Consider the following 20,051-nt stretch of genomic DNA (forward strand, 5'->3'; position numbering starts at 1 on the left):
AGCACCCCCTCCCGTCACTCAGCGCCGCAGCGCAGCGTCCACTCCCGTCACTCAGCATCCACTCCCGTCACTCAGCGCTGCAGCGCAGCGTCCACTCCCCTCACTCAGTACCGCAGCGCAGCATCCACTCCCGTCACTCAGTACCGCAGCGCAGCGTCCACTCGTCACTCAGCGCCACAGCGCAGCGTCCACTCCCGTCACTCAGCGCTGCAGCGCAATGTCCACTCCCGTCACTCAGCGCCGCAGCGCAGCGTCCACTCCCATCACTCAGAGTCCACTCCCATCACTCAGCGCCGCAGCGCAGCATCGACTCCCGTCACTCAGCGCTGCAGCGCAGCGTCCACTCCCGTCACTCAGTGCCGCAGCACAGCGTCCACTCCCGTCACTCAGCGCCACAGCTCAGCGTCCACTCCCGTCACTCAGCGCCGCAGCGCAGCGTCCACTCCCATCACTCAGCGCCGCAGCACAGCGTCCACTCTCGTCGCTCAGCGCCGCAGCACAGCGTCCACTCCCGTCACTCAGCGCCGCAGCTCAGCGTCCACTCCCGTCGCTCAGCGCCGCAGCTCAGCGTCCACTCCCGTCGCTCAGCGCCGCAGCTCAGCGTCCACTCCCGTCGCTCAGCGCCACAGCTCAGCGTCCACTCCCGTCACTCAGCGCCGCAGCGCAGCGTCCACTCCCATCACTCAGCGCCGCAGCACAGCGTCCACTCTCGTCGCTCAGCGCCGCAGCACAGCGTCCACTCCCGTCACTCAGCGCCGCAGCTCAGCGTCCACTCCCGTCGCTCAGCGCCGCAGCTCAGCGTCCACTCCCGTCGCTCAGCGCCGCAGCTCAGCGTCCACTCCCGTCGCTCAGCGCCACAGCTCAGCGTCCACTCCCGTCACTCAGCGCCGCAGCGCAGCGTCTACTCCCATCACTCACTGCCACAGCTCAGCGCCCACTCTTCCTCAAATCCCTGCCTCTCTTTTGCCCCAGGTGAATTCCACACAGCCTTAAGGCCACTGCCCTACAGGCTTTCTCTGACCAAAAAAGCAACCAGGATTAGTTTTCTCTCCTCTTGGAGTGGACCTGTTCCTCCTATGAAGTCAAAATCCTACTCTTTCTCCTGTGAATTCCCCTAGTGCAGGGGCATGTCTTATTTGTCTTGTAAATGAAAAAATGAATGACATAAAGACATCCAAACAATAATCTAGAATAAACTTTTTTTTTCATGGCTAGTAAGTCAGAGGTTAGGCCATACATTGTTTTCACAGTTTTTATGTTTATAAATTTTAAACTCAGGGCTAATTGGTGCAGTGCTTTTCAAAATCAGTCTGTGGAGGGAAAGACTACGGAATTTGTTTAGAATGCAGATCCCAGGGTACCACAGTCAAGGACTGTTCTCAGAGTCTGGGGCAGGGCTCCAGCATCTGCCTGTATAATAAGCTCTCCAGGAGACTCCACTGGAGGGAATCTGGGACCCACTTTCTGAACAACTTGCTCCTAAAGGTGCAGTGTCTCAATCATCACAGTTTAATTTGCACTTTCCATTGGAAAAAGCTATGTACAACTAGTTTTATCATTTTAATTAGTAGCACATTTTGATTAGTAGCACTTGCTCTTGCCTGAATACAGCTGCCTATGAGTGAGAGACACATAGAGTGAAGAAAACAGTAACTTTATTTACTATCCAATACCATCCATCATCCACCAGAAAATGGATGACTGCTAGCAAGCCATTTAAACTCTGGGATGCTGTTTTCTTGTCCATAATACAAGATGGTTGGACCTTAATGAGCTTTCTCCAAACTATAAAATCCTGTGGTTCCACTACTGTCATTCCCATCACTGCCACAGTCTGATCCCGGCTTATCCCCTTCTGCGGCTTCTCCTCGCCTGCACCCTGTCCTTGGAGCACACCACCATCTCGCCCTTCCACACCCACCTCCTCCTTACCAAGCACCTCAACCTTCAGGCCCGGCTCAAGATGGGCCTTGTCTCTGACACTGCTTTGTTTTGTTTTGTTTCGGAGGGGAATGCAGGAAAAGAAACAATATACTCAACAAGTTGAAGAATCAACAGTTTGTTTCACCAGAGTGACTAGAGAAACTGTAAAGGATGCTTGCTAAACGATAGGGAGTTAGAAGAAGACACCGTGGGGAGAGGAATCCTCTTTGCCACTCCCACCACCACTCAGCAAAGCAGCAAGCTGTCAGATTCCTCATCTTCCCCAAGCAGATCCTTATTCCCTGTCCCTTCCTGGAGGGAAAACAACTCAGTGAGGCCCCTGCAAACATGTCTCCCAACCCTGCATTTATTCCACATCCAAACCCAGTGTTGAGCCCTTTGAAAGGGGAGAATCGCTGTCTATAAATCAAAACCAACTCTATTCAGGTGGGAAGGAAGGCTCCCTTTACACAAGAATAAATGTGGGATTAAAAGGGCAAAGCACATGTACTACTAGGATTCCACAAAGGGTAACAATGAAACTGTCAGCAAAGGAAGTTACAATGACACATAAAACATATTCTTATCCTATAAAAAGTATTTTCAACTTTAATTATATCTGATGTACTTTCTTTCTACGGATTAAATTTCTTACCTCTTTCTAGGTATGTATAAGTTTAAAAAAGAAAAGAAGACTGCAAATAAAACATCCAAAAAGAAATGGGTTTCCCACCTGAGGGTCCAACCATCCTGATGGAAAACTGCACTCCTCCCTATGGAAATTTCTTAGGACCACCATGCTTCTCCTGCCTCATTGTAAGATTTACTGCTAAGTAACAAACACTCCTTCACCCTTTCTCCTGCTCATTCCTCCTGTGATGCCTTACATTTCCACCACCCAGGGGGTTAGGCATGTGCCTTAGTTGCAGCAGCAAGCACAGGACCCAGCTCTAAGGATCACACGTGCCTCCTTCCAGAAGCCTCCCTGCTCCTCTTTTCACCTGTAAAACCAGAAACCCCATGTTCTTCACCACTTTCCCTTCAGAGACAACAGCAAACTCACTCTGCATTTTTGGTTGCTGTTGTCATGTTTTGCTTTTTTCTGCGGGGAGCAACTGAAGGATATGCTCCAGTATAGGGACAGTATCAACTGAGGGCAAGTAGGTAAGATATACCTCTTCATTTCTTACTATGCGGTACTGGCAATAATGATAAAGTCCACTGTAAGCCCTTAATGACATAGTCATTTTAGCTGCCCTCTTCCCAGCTTTCTCAAGGAGCAGATGATTATGGCTGGATCCTCAAGGCTGGCCTGTGGCTCAGGAAACTTATCCTTAGGTGCTAAGTTTGAGAGAAAAGTGGTATAAATTGTAAGAAAATAGAGGCAGTGGGCCCACATGGTTCCTGGAAGATCTATAAATTATCTTGCAGAGTCAAGCCCCACAGTAAGCAGGTGAGGCCAGGAGAAAGCAAGGGCACTTCACATCGGTTACCGCCCCCACATGACTGCTTAAAGAAGAGGAGAGTTGGGGCAGTTCCCAAGAGACTCCCTCCTGCAAAGGAGCCAGAGGCACAAACACACAGCTGGGAAGCACCCCCAGGGCCCGTGCCCCTGTTGAACCGTGAGAGCTGGGATCTGGCAGGCATCCTGAACTGCACTCAGTTCAGCCCAACAAGCTGATAACAACCACATCCCAGGACAGGTAGGCTCTCTGCCTTCACCTCCCCGGGCCCGGGGGAAAGACACTGGCGTGTGCTCCCATGGTGGGCAGGACGGCCGCAGAGGGGGGACAGGAGAGGCGCATGGAGACCCAGGCGGGAAAAAGCAGGAAGGAGGGGAAACCGGCACGTGGCACTCTGCGAAGGAGGAGGACTGGGTCTGGTGGGGACAGGACCTTGTAACAAAGAAACGTCAGGTGTTTCCATTTCAGGGCTGGATTCGCCGACCGTATTAGAAATGGATGCTTTGGAACGTGGAATCAGCTTGCTGGTGAACATGCAGTGATCCCGTAACTATCTGCCGAGTGTGTGCGTGTGGTAGGCACTCAGCTGGGTAGGGCTGGGGATACACGGGGTCCTGACCCTCCATTTAGGAAGTCTGGTTTAGGGAGGTGTCAGATATACATAATCACAAACCAGAACACAATCGGATGGGGACTATTCTGTCTCCTCCCCGGATAATGTGATGCACAAACACTAATGACATCAGGACTGAACTTCCTATTTGAAAATCTGGACAAATCCTCCACTGCCTGGGTGGCTAACGCTCCTTCAGCTCCTCGGAGCTGCCTGCAGCCTGAGCTGCTGCTGAAAGAGCTGACTCCGAGCACACGTCCACAGGCTCCCTGTGGGCTGTCGATTCCCAGACCTCTCTCTCATCCTTGTCATCAGTGCAAAGTGCAAGGTCCTCTGGTCTCCTGTCCTCAAGGGAATGCACATCCCCACAGAGAATCACTCTGCTTCCCAGGGACTCATCCTCCCACGCCCACTGCTCTGCCTTCCCCACCCTTTCCTCTCTCAGCATCTGAACATCATCACAGAGTATACCACTCAGATCTGTCCTAACCTGGCTCACCTGAAAACACTACTTTCTTACAGTGAGACCATGAATTTCCCCACACTCACCCTTCACCTGGGGTGGAAGGGAGGCAGACGGTCTCCAAGCTGACCACCATGGGCTAGCCCACGGAAGGCTGCTGCTTTCCTCCCTCATGCAGGCCCTCCCTCTCTGTGACTTTGTCTCCTGCCCATTTCCTACGGGGGTGGAGGTTCAGAGAATGTACTCTGACATCCGGCAGTCTTAGGTTTGAGTTCTGGCCACTTAGGAGCTGTATGACCTTGGGCAACACATCACCCCTCTAAGCCTCACTTGTACTGCCTGTAAGATGAGGGTGATTAAAGTACCCATATCTCACAGGACTGCTCTGTGGATTAAATAAACTGATATGTGAAAAGTACCCAGGATAGTGCCTGGAACACAGAAGCCCTCAACACCTGTTAGCTATTTTATATATATCATTATAAACTGGAAGCTTCCGGGTCTATGTGGAGGAAGCAGTTTCAACATCCTGACCTCGCTTGATCTTTCGGAATCCAGTGACCCTTGCTGCCCCTCCACTTCAGCCACTTACTTTACTAGCCACAGCAATCTCAAATTTCAAGTCAGATATCTTAGTCGCTGAGCACAATGGTTCATCCTTCCTTCCAGGTCTCTCAGGCCCAAGCTCCCACCGCACCAACCCTTCAACCTCCCGGAGACATCTACTCCCAAATCTCTCCCTTTTCTTCTTAGCATGGGCCTCATCCTGATGGTACCTCCTTAACAATACAGCCCAAACCCATGGCGTTTTACCTGAGTCACCACCTTCACGATACTTCTAAATTTCCTGCCCCTTTAACCTCCATCCATAGCTTGTCTCTCAACACCAACCCCAAGTCAGTTACACCCAGAGATGGCAAACCTGTCTTCATTCAAAGGGAAGTGGGATGTTGCATACAACTCTAGAGGGTCTGTGCCCTCTGAAGGGGCTTCACTACTCACTCCATGCAGAAATGTACAGTGTTGCGATACCTTTCAACTGCTCAAGAGAAGCCAGAGTTTTAAGTCAAGCATCCCAGGTTTTAAATGCTGATGACTAATTTAAAGATGGCAAAAAAAAAAAAAAAAAAAAAAAAAAAAAGGCAAATCAAAGAAAACATGCCTTGGGGTCAAATTCAGCCCAAAGGCTGCCAACTGCAAATACCCAAGTTGTTGATGACTGGTGGAGAGGAAAAAAAAAGGGGTACACACTCAGCAGTAGCTATTCCACCTCTTCAACACTGGAGTCCCTCACCTGTCCAAAGACCTCCATTCACCCCTAAGGATCATTCTGTCAACTAGAGGCACAAAGAGCTGATGCTGTGTGTATATGGTGAGTAGGGGAGTGTGAGTGGGCACAGATGGGAAGTGTCCATCAAACAAGAGGAAGTGGGGATGGAGGGAAAGACATTCCAGGAAGAGGAAAGAACCTACTCACATCTACAGGGCAAGAAAGAATATAGTGTTTTAGGTTGGAGCAAATGGTTCAGCCACCAGGAGCATATGCTGTGCTGGGATTTGGGACTGGAGGATACTGTGGGAGAACTTGCAGGAGACATGGCTAGTGAGATAGGCCAGAGCTGGTTAACAAGGGGCCTTGCATACCATACTAAGAAGTATCTTAATTGAAAGCAATAAGAAAGTAATAAATATCTTGAACAAGTGATGGAGTCTTGCCAAGGGATGATTATCTAAGAAAAAAAATGAACACTGTCATGAATTCCATTTTTCTTGAATCATAAAGATAGGCAGGATTAGTGGTAATATTTTTTCCTTTTTCTTTTTTTTTTACTGAAGTGTAGTTGACTTTTTTTTTTAAACGTCTTTATTGGAGTATAATTGCTTTAAAATGTTATAAGTTTCTGCTGTATAACAAAGTGAGTCAGCTATACGTATACATGTATCCCCATATCCCCTCCCTCTTGCGTCTCCCTCCCACCCTCCCTATCCCACCCCTCTAGGTGGTCACAAAGAACCGAGCTGATCTCCCTGTGCAATGCGGCTGCTTCCCACTAGCTATCCGTTTTACACTTGGTAGTGTGCATATGTCATTGCTACTCTCTCACTTCGTCCCAGCTTACCCTTCTCCCTCCCCGTGTCCTCAAGTCCATTGTCTATGCCTGCATCTTTATTCCTGTCCTGCCCCTGGGTTCTTCAGAACCTTTTTTTTTTTTTTAGATTCCATATATATGTGTCAGCATACATTATTTGTTTTTCTCTTTCCGACTTACTTCACTCTGTATGACAGACTCTATGTCCATCCACCTCACTACAAATAACTCAATTTTGTTTCTTTTTAAGGCTGAGTAATATTCCATTGGATATATGTGCCACATCTTCTTTATCCATTCATCTGCCAGTGGACACTTACGTTGCTTCTGTGTCCTGGCTATTGTAAATAGCGCTGCAATGAACACTGTGGTACATGACTCTTTCTGAAGTATGGTTTTCTCAGGGTATATGCCCTGTAGTGGGATTGCTAGGTGACATGGTAGTTCTACTATTAGTTTCTTAAGGAAACTCCATATTGTTCTCCATAGTGGCTGTATCAACTTACATTCCCACCAACGGTGCAAGAGGGTTCCCTTTTCTAGTGGTAATGTTTTAAGTTGCAAGACACATTAAAAGTTTAAAAATCAATGACCACATAGCCTAGAATGCCCTTTCCTCTTTCTCCATCTGGTGAACTCTGACTCATTCTTAAAGACTGAGCTCAAAAGTCAAATCCAACAGTTTTCCAAATAGGATCTCTTTGCTCTGTGAGCTTACTGTTTTTTGCACACTTCTATCTCTAAGGCACGTAGCCCTCTAAATTGCATTGTTTTCTACATGTTTGCCTTTCCTTTATTTATTTATTAATTTTAACATCTTTATTGGAGTATAATTGCTTTACAATGGTGTATTAGTTTCTGCTTTATAACAAAGTGAATCAGCTCTACATATACATATATCCCCACATCTCCTCCCTCTTGGGTCTCCCTCCCACCCTCCCTATCCCACCCCTCTAGGTGGTCACAAAGCACTGAGCTGATCTCCCTGTGCTATGAGGCTGCTTCCCACTAGCTATCTATTTTACATTTGGTAGTATATATAAGTCCAGGCCACTCTCTCACTTCGTCATAGCTTACCCTTCCCCCTCCCAGTGTCCTCAAGTCCATTCTCTACGTCTGTGTCTTTATTCCTGTCTGCTAGATTCTTCATAACCATTTCTTTTTAAGATTCCATATATATGTGTTAGCATACGGTATTTGTTTTTCTCTTTCCAACTTACTTCACTCTGTATGGCAGACTCTAGGTCCATCCACCTCACTACAAATAACACAATTTCATTTCTTTTTATGGCTGAGTAATATTCCATTGTATATATGTGCCACATCTTCTTTATCCAAAGAAGATTGCCAACAAACACATGAAAGAATGCTCAACATCACTAATCATTAGAGAAATGCAAATCAAAACAACTGTGAGGTATCACCTCACATGGTCAGAATGGCCATCATCAAAAAATCTAGAAACAATAAATGCTGGGGAGGGTGTGGAGAAAAGGGAACCTTCTTGCACTGTTGGTGGGAATGTAAATTGATACAGCCACTATGGAGAACAGTATGGAGGTTCCTTAAAAAATTAAAAATAGAACTACCATACGACCCAGTAACCCCACTAATGGGCGTATACACTGAGAAAACCATAATTCAAAAAGAGTCATGTACCACAATATTCACCGCAGCACTATTTACAATAGCCAGGACATGGAAGCAAACTAAGTGTCCATTGACAGATGAATGGATAAAGAAGATGGCATGTATATGCCTTTCCTTTAGATGGTAAGTAAGCTCCTTGACATCAGTGTCTACATCTTATTCCTACAAGGTTAGCATAACATCCAGCACATGATAAACACTCGCATATTTTTTCTCCACACAGACTAAAAACACTGTGGGATTCTGATGCTAGGACTTGCCACAGCTTAACTATCTATAAATTTAACCAAAAGCATATACTGTGATAGGCAATGATGAGATTGAGACTTACAAGGTGCAACCTTGTCCTCAAAAAAGTACACAATCTAATGTCTTAGGAAGTGTCATAAGAGTCTTCAAGAATCCATGATCTAGTTATGGAGATCAGAGTACTCCATCATCTTATCGTAAGAGTCATGACATACAAACAAAGGCAAAATCAGGAAAGGTTCATTTAAAATGCACTTGTCTGTGTGATACATTCACAACAGACTGAGCATGAAGTCCAAGAGAAACCAGCTGTCTCCACCTTCAGGGTTGCAGTCAAGCAGTTAAACATTTGCTGGGCAAATATAACCCTGAACCCTCTGCACTCTGTGTCTACACAGTAGTGAGTCTTATCACTTACATCCCACGTAAAGGTGCAGATGAAGAGTAAAATATAGTACACCAAATTTGGGGTTGCTTCTGGCATTTCCAGAAGAGGTAGGATTTTAATACGTTAGATTTGCTTATTAGTTACGTAAATAGCTTCACAAAACATTTTTGCCGAACTGTCTGGAGCTGTTCTCCCATTCAGCTGTGTCATGATGATGATGATTTCAAATGAGGGTGGGTGGGGAAAGCCCTCTGAGGTTCAATATTATCCAGGCTGTGCATTCTACTTTCCAACTTAATTGAAAGTCTTATGGAATTCAGTTGAGTTACTCTCTTTGAGCGAGAGTCAGAAGGCCATGTCTTTATCATCTGGTGATGGCCAGGCTCACTCAGATCAAACTGAAAGCCTCTGAGTGAGAGCCCTGAGCTTTCTTCCAGGACTGAAACAAATATAAACTAAGACTAGACACTGGTCTAATGCATATGGTGAAACGCCAAAGACACAAGGCACTAGTATAGGAAGTGCAGGGCTTCCACATCTGAAGTGAATTATTGACAAATTAAACTCTCTACTAGGGAGATAGTTCATCTCCAATGGGCATGGGCTTTACTTCTAGGAAAGCATATTTTCTTCATTCTGGGGATAAGTCCAATAATAACATGGAATTCCTACAATTATTTTGTTTTAAAAACATCAGAGTTTAATATAGACTCTGGCTTTTTTCGTCATGAGTTGACTTGCTCTTTTGGGCCAAAAATTACTGTGACAGAGGGCAACAGAATAGATGTTCTTTTCTTAGTTGAGAAAGAAGGGCTTCAAATATATTTCCAAATTTTTCTGCATGTGTTTAGAAACAGAGAGAATGCTACCATGACAGCATGTCAAGAGTCAGGAATGTTTTAAATCTGTACTATGCTAATCCATATTTTACATATTGGATAACTTAATTTTATTTATTCCCCAAAAGCAGCTGGATAATTATTCAAATTAAAGGGAACAACCAAAAAGTGAACTGAATTAGAGATATTTGTCTACTAAAAGATTAATCTTACCAAAAAACCCCCCAAACTGTTATTAAGTGCCGTCTTCTTCAAGACAAGGTCTTGGGAACAGATGGACATGATAATTCATTATAAGATTCTTAATTTGATAAAGTACTTTTGAAAATGAATATTCAGGGATAATTTCCACTGATTAGTTTCCATAAGCATGATACATGCAACTTAATTAGCTAGCACACTGTTAAGAGCATAGGGATCTACAATAACTGTTATTTGATGATCTAAAGAACTTAACACCATCTCAAAGAACTAAGGGGGGCTCCCTGAGCTTTGAAAAGGAACCTGCCTTTTCTGAGCCACATGCAGGAAGTTTCTGGCTTTGACATCCGTGTCTGGTTGGGCTGATGTGCCCTGTGATGACAGTCTTGTCCTCCATGTTCCTGACCCTTGTGTAATCCTCCCGCCCACCCTCTGGCCCCTCAACACCCTCCTAAAGGCATCAACCAGCAGAATGATAGGCTGAGGCTCTGGAGTCAAGACTTGACTGACTGGGGAGCTCTGGAAAGCTGAATCACCCAAGCGTAAGTGCAGCAGCAAAGTCTTGACACTGTCCCTCCAAGACTATTACTCAAAAGCGGAGAGATGTTAATGGAGCAGAGGGATACAATGGGACTTCTCTGTAAGATCATACCTGTAGATTCCAAGCTTTGAAACTACAGGCAAATATGGAGGGATATGAAAAATGATCATCAGTGATTCTGTGTGTGTGTGTGTGTGTGTGTGTGTGTGTGTGTGTGTGTGTGTGTGTGTGTTCCCTTCTTATTACCTTCCAAAGGTCTGTGACTTTTCTGAGACTGGTGGAGGTAATATTTGTAAGGTAGTGAGTTTCTTCAAGCCTTGTCCCTATCTTATTCATTACCACCAAGCCCAGTGTTCTCTGTCTTCCATGAGGTTCTCAATAAGTCTTGGTCATTTAACTGAGCATTTCCAAATCTGTACCTTGTTTTCACTCACTGTAGCTCTGTGGTTAGATTAATTTTTTTTTAATTAATTAGGTTTTTTTTGGCTGTGTTGGGTCTTTGTTGCTGCGTGCCGGCTTTCTCTAGTTGCGGTGAGCGGGGGCTACCCTTTGTTGCAGTGCGCAGGCTTCTCTTGTTGCGGAGCATGGGCTCTAGGCGCATGGGCTTCAGTAGTTGTGGTGCGTGGGCTTCAGTAGTTGTGGCACATGGGCTCAGTAGTTGTGGCTCACGGGCTCTAGAGCGCAGGCTCAGTAGTTGTGGTGCACAGGCTTAGTTGCTCCGCGGCATGTGGGATCTTCCCGGACCAGGGCTCGAACCCGTGTCCCCTGCATTGGCAGGTGGATTCTTAACCACTGCGCCACGAGGGAAGTCCCGTGGTTAAATTAACTTTGCTGTAACTCAAGCGCTTCTGAAAGGAAGAGACAACCTGCCAAAGATTCCATTCTGTTGGCTTCAGCGGGGATGAGTCAATTTCAGGCTATAAATTCTGAAACCCCGGAAAGCTTCTTTTCTAAATATCTACATCCAGTCACAAGAAACATCGTGCAGCAATCTGCTAAGACTCTATTATTGTAATACAATACAGTACCAACAAGACAAATTTTCTTGAGAGCACAGAGAAATCAGGATGGAGGAATGGGAACTAAGCACCCTAGATTTTCAACCTGAAGCAGCAGAGTATGACTATCTAGATGTTGTGGTAAAGGAAAAAAAATTCATGACCTTCGTTCTGGTCATGGGCTGTATATCTGATGTATCTTTCTGATACAATAGGGTTAGGCATCCTTCCTTTTTTCTTGTTTCCTTTCCTGGAATTACAGTGTTTGTAGCTGTTATAATATGACACAGTATGAGTGAGAAATTGTCTCCTAAGGTCAATGTCTTACAAGACAGAAATAAAACTGAGGCTCAAACAAAGAAAAGGGAACTTAACTCAGTAGACCATTTTTTATTTTAAGAGACATAGAAAGAAATGGTGTAATCATAAAGTTAGGAACAGAATCTAAACCTCTTCCACAAATATAACGCTCTCTGTGTGTATATACAAGTTAGTGTGAAATAAAGAAAAATGCAATAAAAATATGGAGACCCTGCATAAAGAGGAGTGACAGGGAAGAGAGACAAAGACAGACTTTACCTTAAGGGAAGTGGGGTAGCAATAGCTGGGGAAAGACAGGTACAAATACTGGTGTGGGAGCCAGCCAGCAGCCATGCACAGGCTGATGGGAGTTCATGGTGGTGAGCGTGCAGGGGTACGAGGATGCCACACCCAGCACGCTCCCCACAACGTACCCAGAAAGGCAGGCAGACAGGCAGAGATATCCACATTCTATGAGAAAGCAGTTTAACACAGTAAGTCCTTATCTTATGGATTCAGCCTTTGGCCACACAGTCTCTGCTCCTGCTATATAAGGGGCTATCTATTTACAGATATTAAAAAAACAACAACAACTAACTAGCAATATTCAACTAGCCATTAACCAACAGGCCATCTATTTTGTTGGATTACCACTCAGTTTTCACAATTCAACCAGTTCTGAGCATCCTGGTTTAAATTATTCGTCTAAGAAAAAATTATTATTATTTCATTTTGCCTTTCCTATTTTTTTTTAAAAGAAAATGGAAAAAAAAGAAAAAGTAACCATAATTCTTTTATGACTTCCTTTGGACTTTATCCCCTTCCTATCATGATGAAAACCATATATCTCTCCCATTATCTTCTGAGTTCTGGGATTTTCTAAAATTTTCCTTCTCATTTCTTTCTCAGGAGTCTCCTATCACCAGCAGATTGGGGTGGTTTTTTTTTCCCCTCTCTAAAGGGTTTGGGAAAAGTCAAAAAATTTAAATTTAAGTAGAAGTTACTTTTGAGATCATCAAATCCCTCCTCCCCTCCTTCTCTCTCAGGTAAGAAAACAGACCCAGATGTTGTGAGGCTTGTCCAGATGCATGCAGAAGTGGATCTGGATTCTAGAACTCAGTATCCAGGCACAGGTTTTTTCTGCATAGCACCAGGTGACGTGTGAAGGAGTATTCTTTAGCTGCTGAACGGTCTACTCACATGTACACATTTGCCCACACACTACACTGTAAAAGAAAGTGTATGACATGGAATGTTAGGTCCCCTGAGTGGTGAGGCCGGAGAGGGGCTTTGGGGAGTGAGCTCAGGACCACAGCAGTACGGTGCTAGCTGGTGATTTGCACTCACAAAGCCTGGCTCTGCCACTCAGCGGGCAGGACCCTTCCTGAAACAGGAGAGCCATACAACCTGCCTCCTGTGGGTGGGGCAGCGCTGGGGTTCCGGTTCAGCTACATTTTCACTGGAACTGTACTCAGAATCTAATGTGCTCAAGACATTCTATTAAACATTTTAGAGAAAACCAAAGTCACATAATAGTCAACATTTTAGCCTACAGATAATCTAAAATTTTTAATTACTTTGGCCTAAGAAGAAAAAGTTAAAAATGCTTCCAAATCTCGATTTAAAAATAAAAGAGGATTTTCAGTATAGTCTCAGAAAGCAAGAGATATAAATGTTCTGGATATAGGTTCTGGAAGAGAATCAGACCCTTTAATCAGAGAGAGGCTGCAGACAGGAGAGAGCTTGGGAACCTGGCTTGATACACTGCACACAACCCAGGAGAAACCCTATTTTAAGTTTTTCAACATTATAAACACTGACTTAATTTATTTCCACCTCAAAATAACTGGATTGGATTTTTCTAAATAACTATTAAGGAATGGATATTTAGAGACAGAAATTGACAACAGAATGTTTCAGAACAAAAAGTTGGGGACAAATCTCATTAAAATAAATTTAGAATGGGTGACTGTCAATAACATTATATTCATTCATCTTCTTAATAAAAACATAAGAACAGTTACATAACAAAGCAAAAGGCATAAGGATACTGAAACACTCATTTGACTTACGGTAGAAGGGAATACAGTAAAGGTATTACTTTTTAGATTTTTAACTAGTTAATTTCTCCCCTGTGAACCTGTATCTAAAAAGCCTAGTGAAAAATTACAGAGGCAAAGGGAAAACTCTGTAAAATGCAGCACATACATCGGGGATAGCAAAGGGTGAGGAGTACAGAGCAAAAACAAAACAAAACATGATCTGGGAGCTTTCTTCTTAACAAATAGTCTAAGCTGGCCGACACAGGAGGACATGGGATGCACAGAGGTACAGTGCAGGCTGGATCTACCCTCCAACCACACCTGGTGGGTATATTTCTCTCAGACAACTATCCATTCCAGAATCAACCATTACCAAGGGAATTACTATGTACATGTTCGAAAGTTTGGGGTTTTTTTGTTTGTTTTAAAAATTGACCTGGTTTTATCACGCAGATCTTATGGCGTCCAAAAATGACATTCCCTCTTGTGTGATGAGAGAAAATCAAGATTAACTAGATAGTCACAACATTCCATAAGGAGAGGAGTTAAAAGTAATGATTGGCTAAATGATGCTTAAAGTCGAGGTGGTGCTCAGAGGCTCCTAAATGATTTATCTACTCCCAGGTGAACTGCTGACTGGCAAGTGAAGGGAGAAGCAGAAACAGAGCAGCTGAGAGAAAGGAGGGCCCTGAGTCCCAGGGCCAGAAGGACATTAGTCTTTGGAAAGAAGGTCGCAGAGCTGCAACACTCCACCAACTTTCGACCATTAGAAAATGAAACCTAAGGTGGACCCTATTTTGATGACATGTATGTTATGGTGGATTAAAAATGGTCACGGGGCTTCCCTGGTGGCACAGTGGTTGAGAGTCCACCTGCCGATGCAGGGGACACGGGTTCGTGCCCCGGTCCAGGAAGATCCCACATGCTGCGGAGCGGCTGGGCCCGTGAGCCATGGCCGCTGAGCCTGCACGTCCGGAGCCTGTGCTCTGCAACGGGAGAGGCCACAACAGTGAGAGGCCTGTGTACCACACACACACAAAAAAAAGTCACAAATTCTTTGCAGCTTCTCCCATCAAGAGGTGGAATCCACTGCCCCACACTTTGAACCAAGGCTCTCCCTGTGAATTGCTTACACTATCAGAATGCAGTGGAGGTCATGCTGTGTGACTTCCAAGTTCTTGGTCTCTTTTAAGGCTTTGCTACTTCCTCCCTTGCTTCTGCCATCACGTAAAGGAGCCAGGATGAAGGACCACACAGGGCGTGACAGGCCTTTCCAGCCAGATATGTGAGAACGATGCCACCGTAGACCATCTAGCCCCAGATGACCCACCAGATGGCTACAGAAGAACCTCCCAGTTAAAACACTGAGGCATGAGAAATAATAAATCTTCACTGTTTTAAGCAACTACTTTTGGGGGTGTCTTGTTACACAGCAATGTGTAACTGAAACATGGGTATATTGTGTTAATATGTACTATGCTGATATAAACAAACATGATGGTGAGATATAAATTCATATTCTTTAATATATTTCCTGAACTTAACAACAACAACAAAACATTGCATAAAAAAAAAAACTGCACTGGAGAGTACAGGGCTTTGAATCAAAGAACCTGGGCTGAAGACTTGAACCTGCTCTGTCCCTTGTACCAAAAAACATTTGTGATCTTGCACAAGTCACTTATTCTCTCAACCTCTGTTTTCATATCCATAAATTTCTCATGGAGTCAGAAAGATGACAAAATGAGGGCAGCAAAAGTAAAAAATGCTTTGTAAACAGCAAGGTACACTACAAGTTTAAGCTGTCACTGTTACTGCCACCTAGATGTTACTTAAAGACTTTCCTGTTTTTCCTTCCCTGCAAAGACATCATTTGATCAAAGCATTTGACATAACTTTCTCTTTGTAAGTTTCCTTTTCCATGGAGGCACTGGCATGCACACATGCACACACATACAAAGGGTCGTGCAAAGACCATGAGGTGTCATGAGCCCCATAGACAGTCCCATTTTTCCTTTTTGTCATCACGCAGGGTTCAGGCCCAGTTTAAGGCCCAGAGCCACTAAGTCTCATTCCTTTTCACTGTCTCCTGAAAGGTATGATGAGCTGCCATATACCTCACAACATATTCTAGCACCAACAGAAGAGAAGAGGATGAAAAGAATTAGCGGCGTGCTTGGACACCTAAACCAAGTTGAGGGAAGGAAGATTTTAAAATGATAATTATATCACAAAGAATTATATCTGAACAGGATGAAGTTCAGGAGAAAAGACAGCGAAAGAGGGGACAATGAAGGCTGGGCCATTAAGAAAACGCAGAGACTCAGCAAGGGGAGAAGGACTAACGTATCCTTAGAAAGGGCAGAGGTGGGTGGGAGAACCAGTACTTGACAGGCATGGGAGTGGAAAGAGATATCCATGCACCATAAGGACATCTGGAGGGGAGTATCTGTCCCTTGGAAGAGCTCAGCTCATGTTCCATGAATGAATGAAAAACTGAATGAATAAATGAACTGGGAACAGGCAACTCAAAAGAAAATTCACCAAGTGAGCAAGTACTTACACCCAAACAGGGCAGTCAGGGGCCTTAATGGGTGACACAGTCTCACTGGGAATGGCAATTCCATTTGGATGGTAATGAAGGAGGGAGGGATTTATTCTTTAAGATGAGGGCAAAATGTCCACAAATTCCCTTTTTAGTCTATGCAAGTATAGTAAGTCCTACAAAAAAAGGGGCTGTGACTTCCACCTAAGGTAAACCTCTACTGCTAAATTTTCCAATATTTTACCTTACTCTGTCCTGACTGTAAAGGGCTTTTCCCCCTCAATTCGCCACACAGTCAGTTTTGATCTCAAATGGCTCTAATTTCTTAACAGTGCTCTTTATAAATATGCTGGTAAAGGTCAAGTCATCATAACAGGGCTCTGCATATTCTAAAATGCTCTTCTTTATACCTAATCATGGTCTCAAAGAGAAAACCTTTGACGTGGATCACGCACAAGGATAAAGTTAGGTACTTTTCTTCTCTTAAAATACTACCAGTATTACAACATACTAGGCTCTCTTCTTTTTATTTCCACTTTCACGTGACTGTTAGGGTTTTTATTCTCTTATCAAAGTATGACCTGTCTGTCATCCTCCTTAATAAGTGGGAACCCATTTAATATGCTCAACTAGGTTAAGTCACAGTCTGAGTGTATGCTGCATTACTGATTCATTCATAATTAATGCATACACAGAGGAAAAGAAAGAAGACACAATTCCTGACCTGTAGAAATGTCCTTTAGCTGGTGAGACAAGACTTTACCCATGTTAACAGTTACATAACAATGCAAGGAAGTATATGATTAATTGGCAACATGGACAGGATATGTTGGGAGTACCTAGGGAGTGAGACGGGTATTGGCTGAAGAACAAAGACCTTGTGGATAAAGCAGAATTTAACTGGGAGTCCTGCAGGATGCACAATACTATTGGAAAAGGTAGAATGGAGAGATAAAGACATCTCATGCTTTGAGAGGTGAGCCCAGTGCTTGGAGTGGAGGATTTCTGCAATACTGAGAACTGGCCATAAAGAAGGGGGTTGGGGGGGAAACTGCAAGGGTTTTATAGTGAGACAAGGAGTAGTATTACCACCTAATGGCAGGAAGATAATTTTTCTCTTCCTCAACATATAAGTCATCATGGCCAATAGTGGGCCTGTTCATTCATTCATTCATTCATTCACTCATTCATAAATGTAGGTTACCATTTTATATCAAGTCCTGTTCTATGTACCAGAGGCTATAAAATACTCCCTTCCCTGAGAAGCACAGAGAGTAGGAGAGACTGACCCCAAAAAATCAATGATTTCCATGTATTATGAAAAGGGCTATGATAAAGAGATACATGGGGAGAAAAAAAAAAAAAAGAGATACATGGGAATTAGATTAGAAGGGAGCAGAGGAGAGACACCTAAGTCATCTCTTGGGGCTGAAGACTGAAAAACACTTCAAAGAGAAGGAAATGTAGTCCTGAAAGAGGAGAAGTTTGTAGAAGGGGAAGGCAATTAGGGAAGGGCCCACTGCAAATGCAAAGGCCCAGAGCCCGAGACAGCTTGGGGGATGGAGGGAATCCAGTTCAGGTGGGAACACAGGATGCATGTGGAGAAGGGGCAGCAGGGGAGGAAGGGTCACTGACTATTTAAAATACAGGAAACCAAAGAGCTGTGAGAACTTATCCCTCCCTGCAAATAATTTACCCTGGGATTTTTGGATGGCTTCCTTCTCCATGCTTCCAATTTCTTCATTAGAGCCCTTTAACTGAATATCCTTTGGTTCTGAATGCCAAAGTCAAAATTAGGTCAATACGTAATAATCACCCTAAGGTTTATGTTTACCAGACTCACGGAAGCTTGGGGATAAAAACGGAAGGCTTCTACTTGAACCTCCTTCCCAAGGTAACATTTCTTCTAAGCATTCCTGGAAGGTGGCCATCCAGACGGAAAGAAGTCTCTCCGGCCCCAGGGAGCTCAGTTTATCTCAGGAAGCAGCCCAGTGCATGACTGTACATCATTAGTTGTAAGAAATTTTTTTTCCTTAAATTGAAATTAAGTATGTCTTCCTGTTGCTTCTATCCATTTCGACCCCTGAGAGTGAAAAAAATAGCCTACTGTGCCTCCTACATACAAATGGTGCTACATTACATTTATAACAGTGAATTGAGAAATGTCCCTTTTGCTCTCTAAAGGTCTTGTCAATTGACAACTGGCTTAGTTTTGATTAATTAGGTGGTCTAATATCACGTGCCACCTTCCTTTTCATGAAGACCTTGAAGGGACATCTGTCACTGTTAGTAATACTCCACTTTCCTCCTTTACTGATTAGTAATACCTTATGTTTGCACAGTAGTTCAACCCTTTCCAAACATCTTCACATAAATTATCACAACGTAGTGTTGTAAGAAAGTGCTACGCCACTGTATGTTACCTTCACAAAAATCTCTGCACCTGTTTTATGATGCACTATAAAGGATAGGGCAAGTCCTGTAAAATATGTCTGAGAGAATCCTACAGTTTCTGACACAACAATGGCTAGTAAATGTCAAAGAATTAACATGTTTTAAGAGAAGGAAGAAGAAAAAAGTAGTTATATCAGAACAAACTCTGGATGTCTACTTCAACCATGGACAAATGACTGATACTTTCCTTAACTACAGACCATACACATTCCTACCTTAGCAAACCATTTGTTTAATCACAATTACTCATGCAACAAACACAGATGCTAAGTGCCTGGCACAGGGACTGAGGGAGAGAGAGCTTAGATATGGGGTTAAGGAAGGTACCATGTTAACTCTGGATATTAAATGTAAAGCAAAATTTCAAAGAAATGAGATGGCTTAGTCAAAATCATGACTTAGTGACCTGGGAAAGATGGAGGGGAGGACCTGGTAGGGAAGAGGGGAGGGCACTCAGCAGTGGAAATAGAACGTAAACCCCATGATTCCAAGCACAGTCTTTCCCAAAGCAAAGCACAAAGTACCAGCTCTACGGTGGTGCTATGAAGACTGCCAAGGATGGGGCCTGGGGACCCTTGCATTCTGGAGTAAGTCTGGCCCTGCAGGGTTAAGGGGATGTCCGGCTACTAAGACTAAACTGACAGCAGCTTTTTCCCCATCAAGCCAAAGAGAGATGTGCTTGTTCCTCCAGAAAGCATTATAGGAATTTAAACTCCTTCTTGCCTCGGCAAGTTATAGATCTGGGTAGATGTGTGACTCAAACGTCAAGGATCCCTGGGGAGCAATTCTATAATGCATGCCATGTTTCACCCCATTGGAAACAATGGTTAAACACCTGTAAGATTCACTGCACAGGATAAAATGACATGCCTACTATGGATCGATACCTTGCTGCCTCCCCGGCTCCAGACTGAGGGACACACATGCCTGTTTAGTTTGCAGCCTGCAAAAGTGCACAGGCACCCCAACCTGAGGAACCTCTAAGGATTAGGGACTTAACCTGAGGACAGTTGACTTTGGCCCCAGGAACGATACACGGAACTACCAAGTCATAATAACCGTTCAGTGATTTCTCCATAGAAACAGGAGGATATTAGGGTTCTCTGACCCTTGGGGAAAACAAACGGCATGCCTGAAACTGTGCCTTTTGTGATGCTAACACACAGGACAGAGGAGAAAGTGTAAAAAACGAATGACGGACCGACCTTGTTGGCAGGGTGCAGCAACCATCCGCTGTGAGTCTGACTTGAGTTTCATAGCTGTCCAGGGGGCACACGGCCTGCTGAACGGAG

General features: G+C 44.3%; 1 protein-coding gene across 1 annotated transcript in view; it reads right to left on the reverse strand.

The window, feature by feature from the left end:
- The window catches only part of CRIM1 (cysteine rich transmembrane BMP regulator 1), a 206,737-nt gene that overhangs the window by 89,161 nt on the left and 97,525 nt on the right, over positions 1–20,051 (reverse strand). Inside the window, exon 5 of the mRNA XM_007468391.1 lies at positions 19,965–20,038. Within this exon, the coding sequence (XP_007468453.1) occupies positions 19,965–20,038 (74 nt within the window). The remainder of the gene's footprint in view (positions 1–19,964; positions 20,039–20,051) is intronic.

Source organism: Lipotes vexillifer, unplaced genomic scaffold (assembly GCF_000442215.2).
Source record: "Lipotes vexillifer unplaced genomic scaffold, Lipotes_vexillifer_v1.1 scaffold1149, whole genome shotgun sequence".
NCBI classification, from domain to species: Eukaryota; Metazoa; Chordata; class Mammalia; order Artiodactyla; family Lipotidae; genus Lipotes; species Lipotes vexillifer.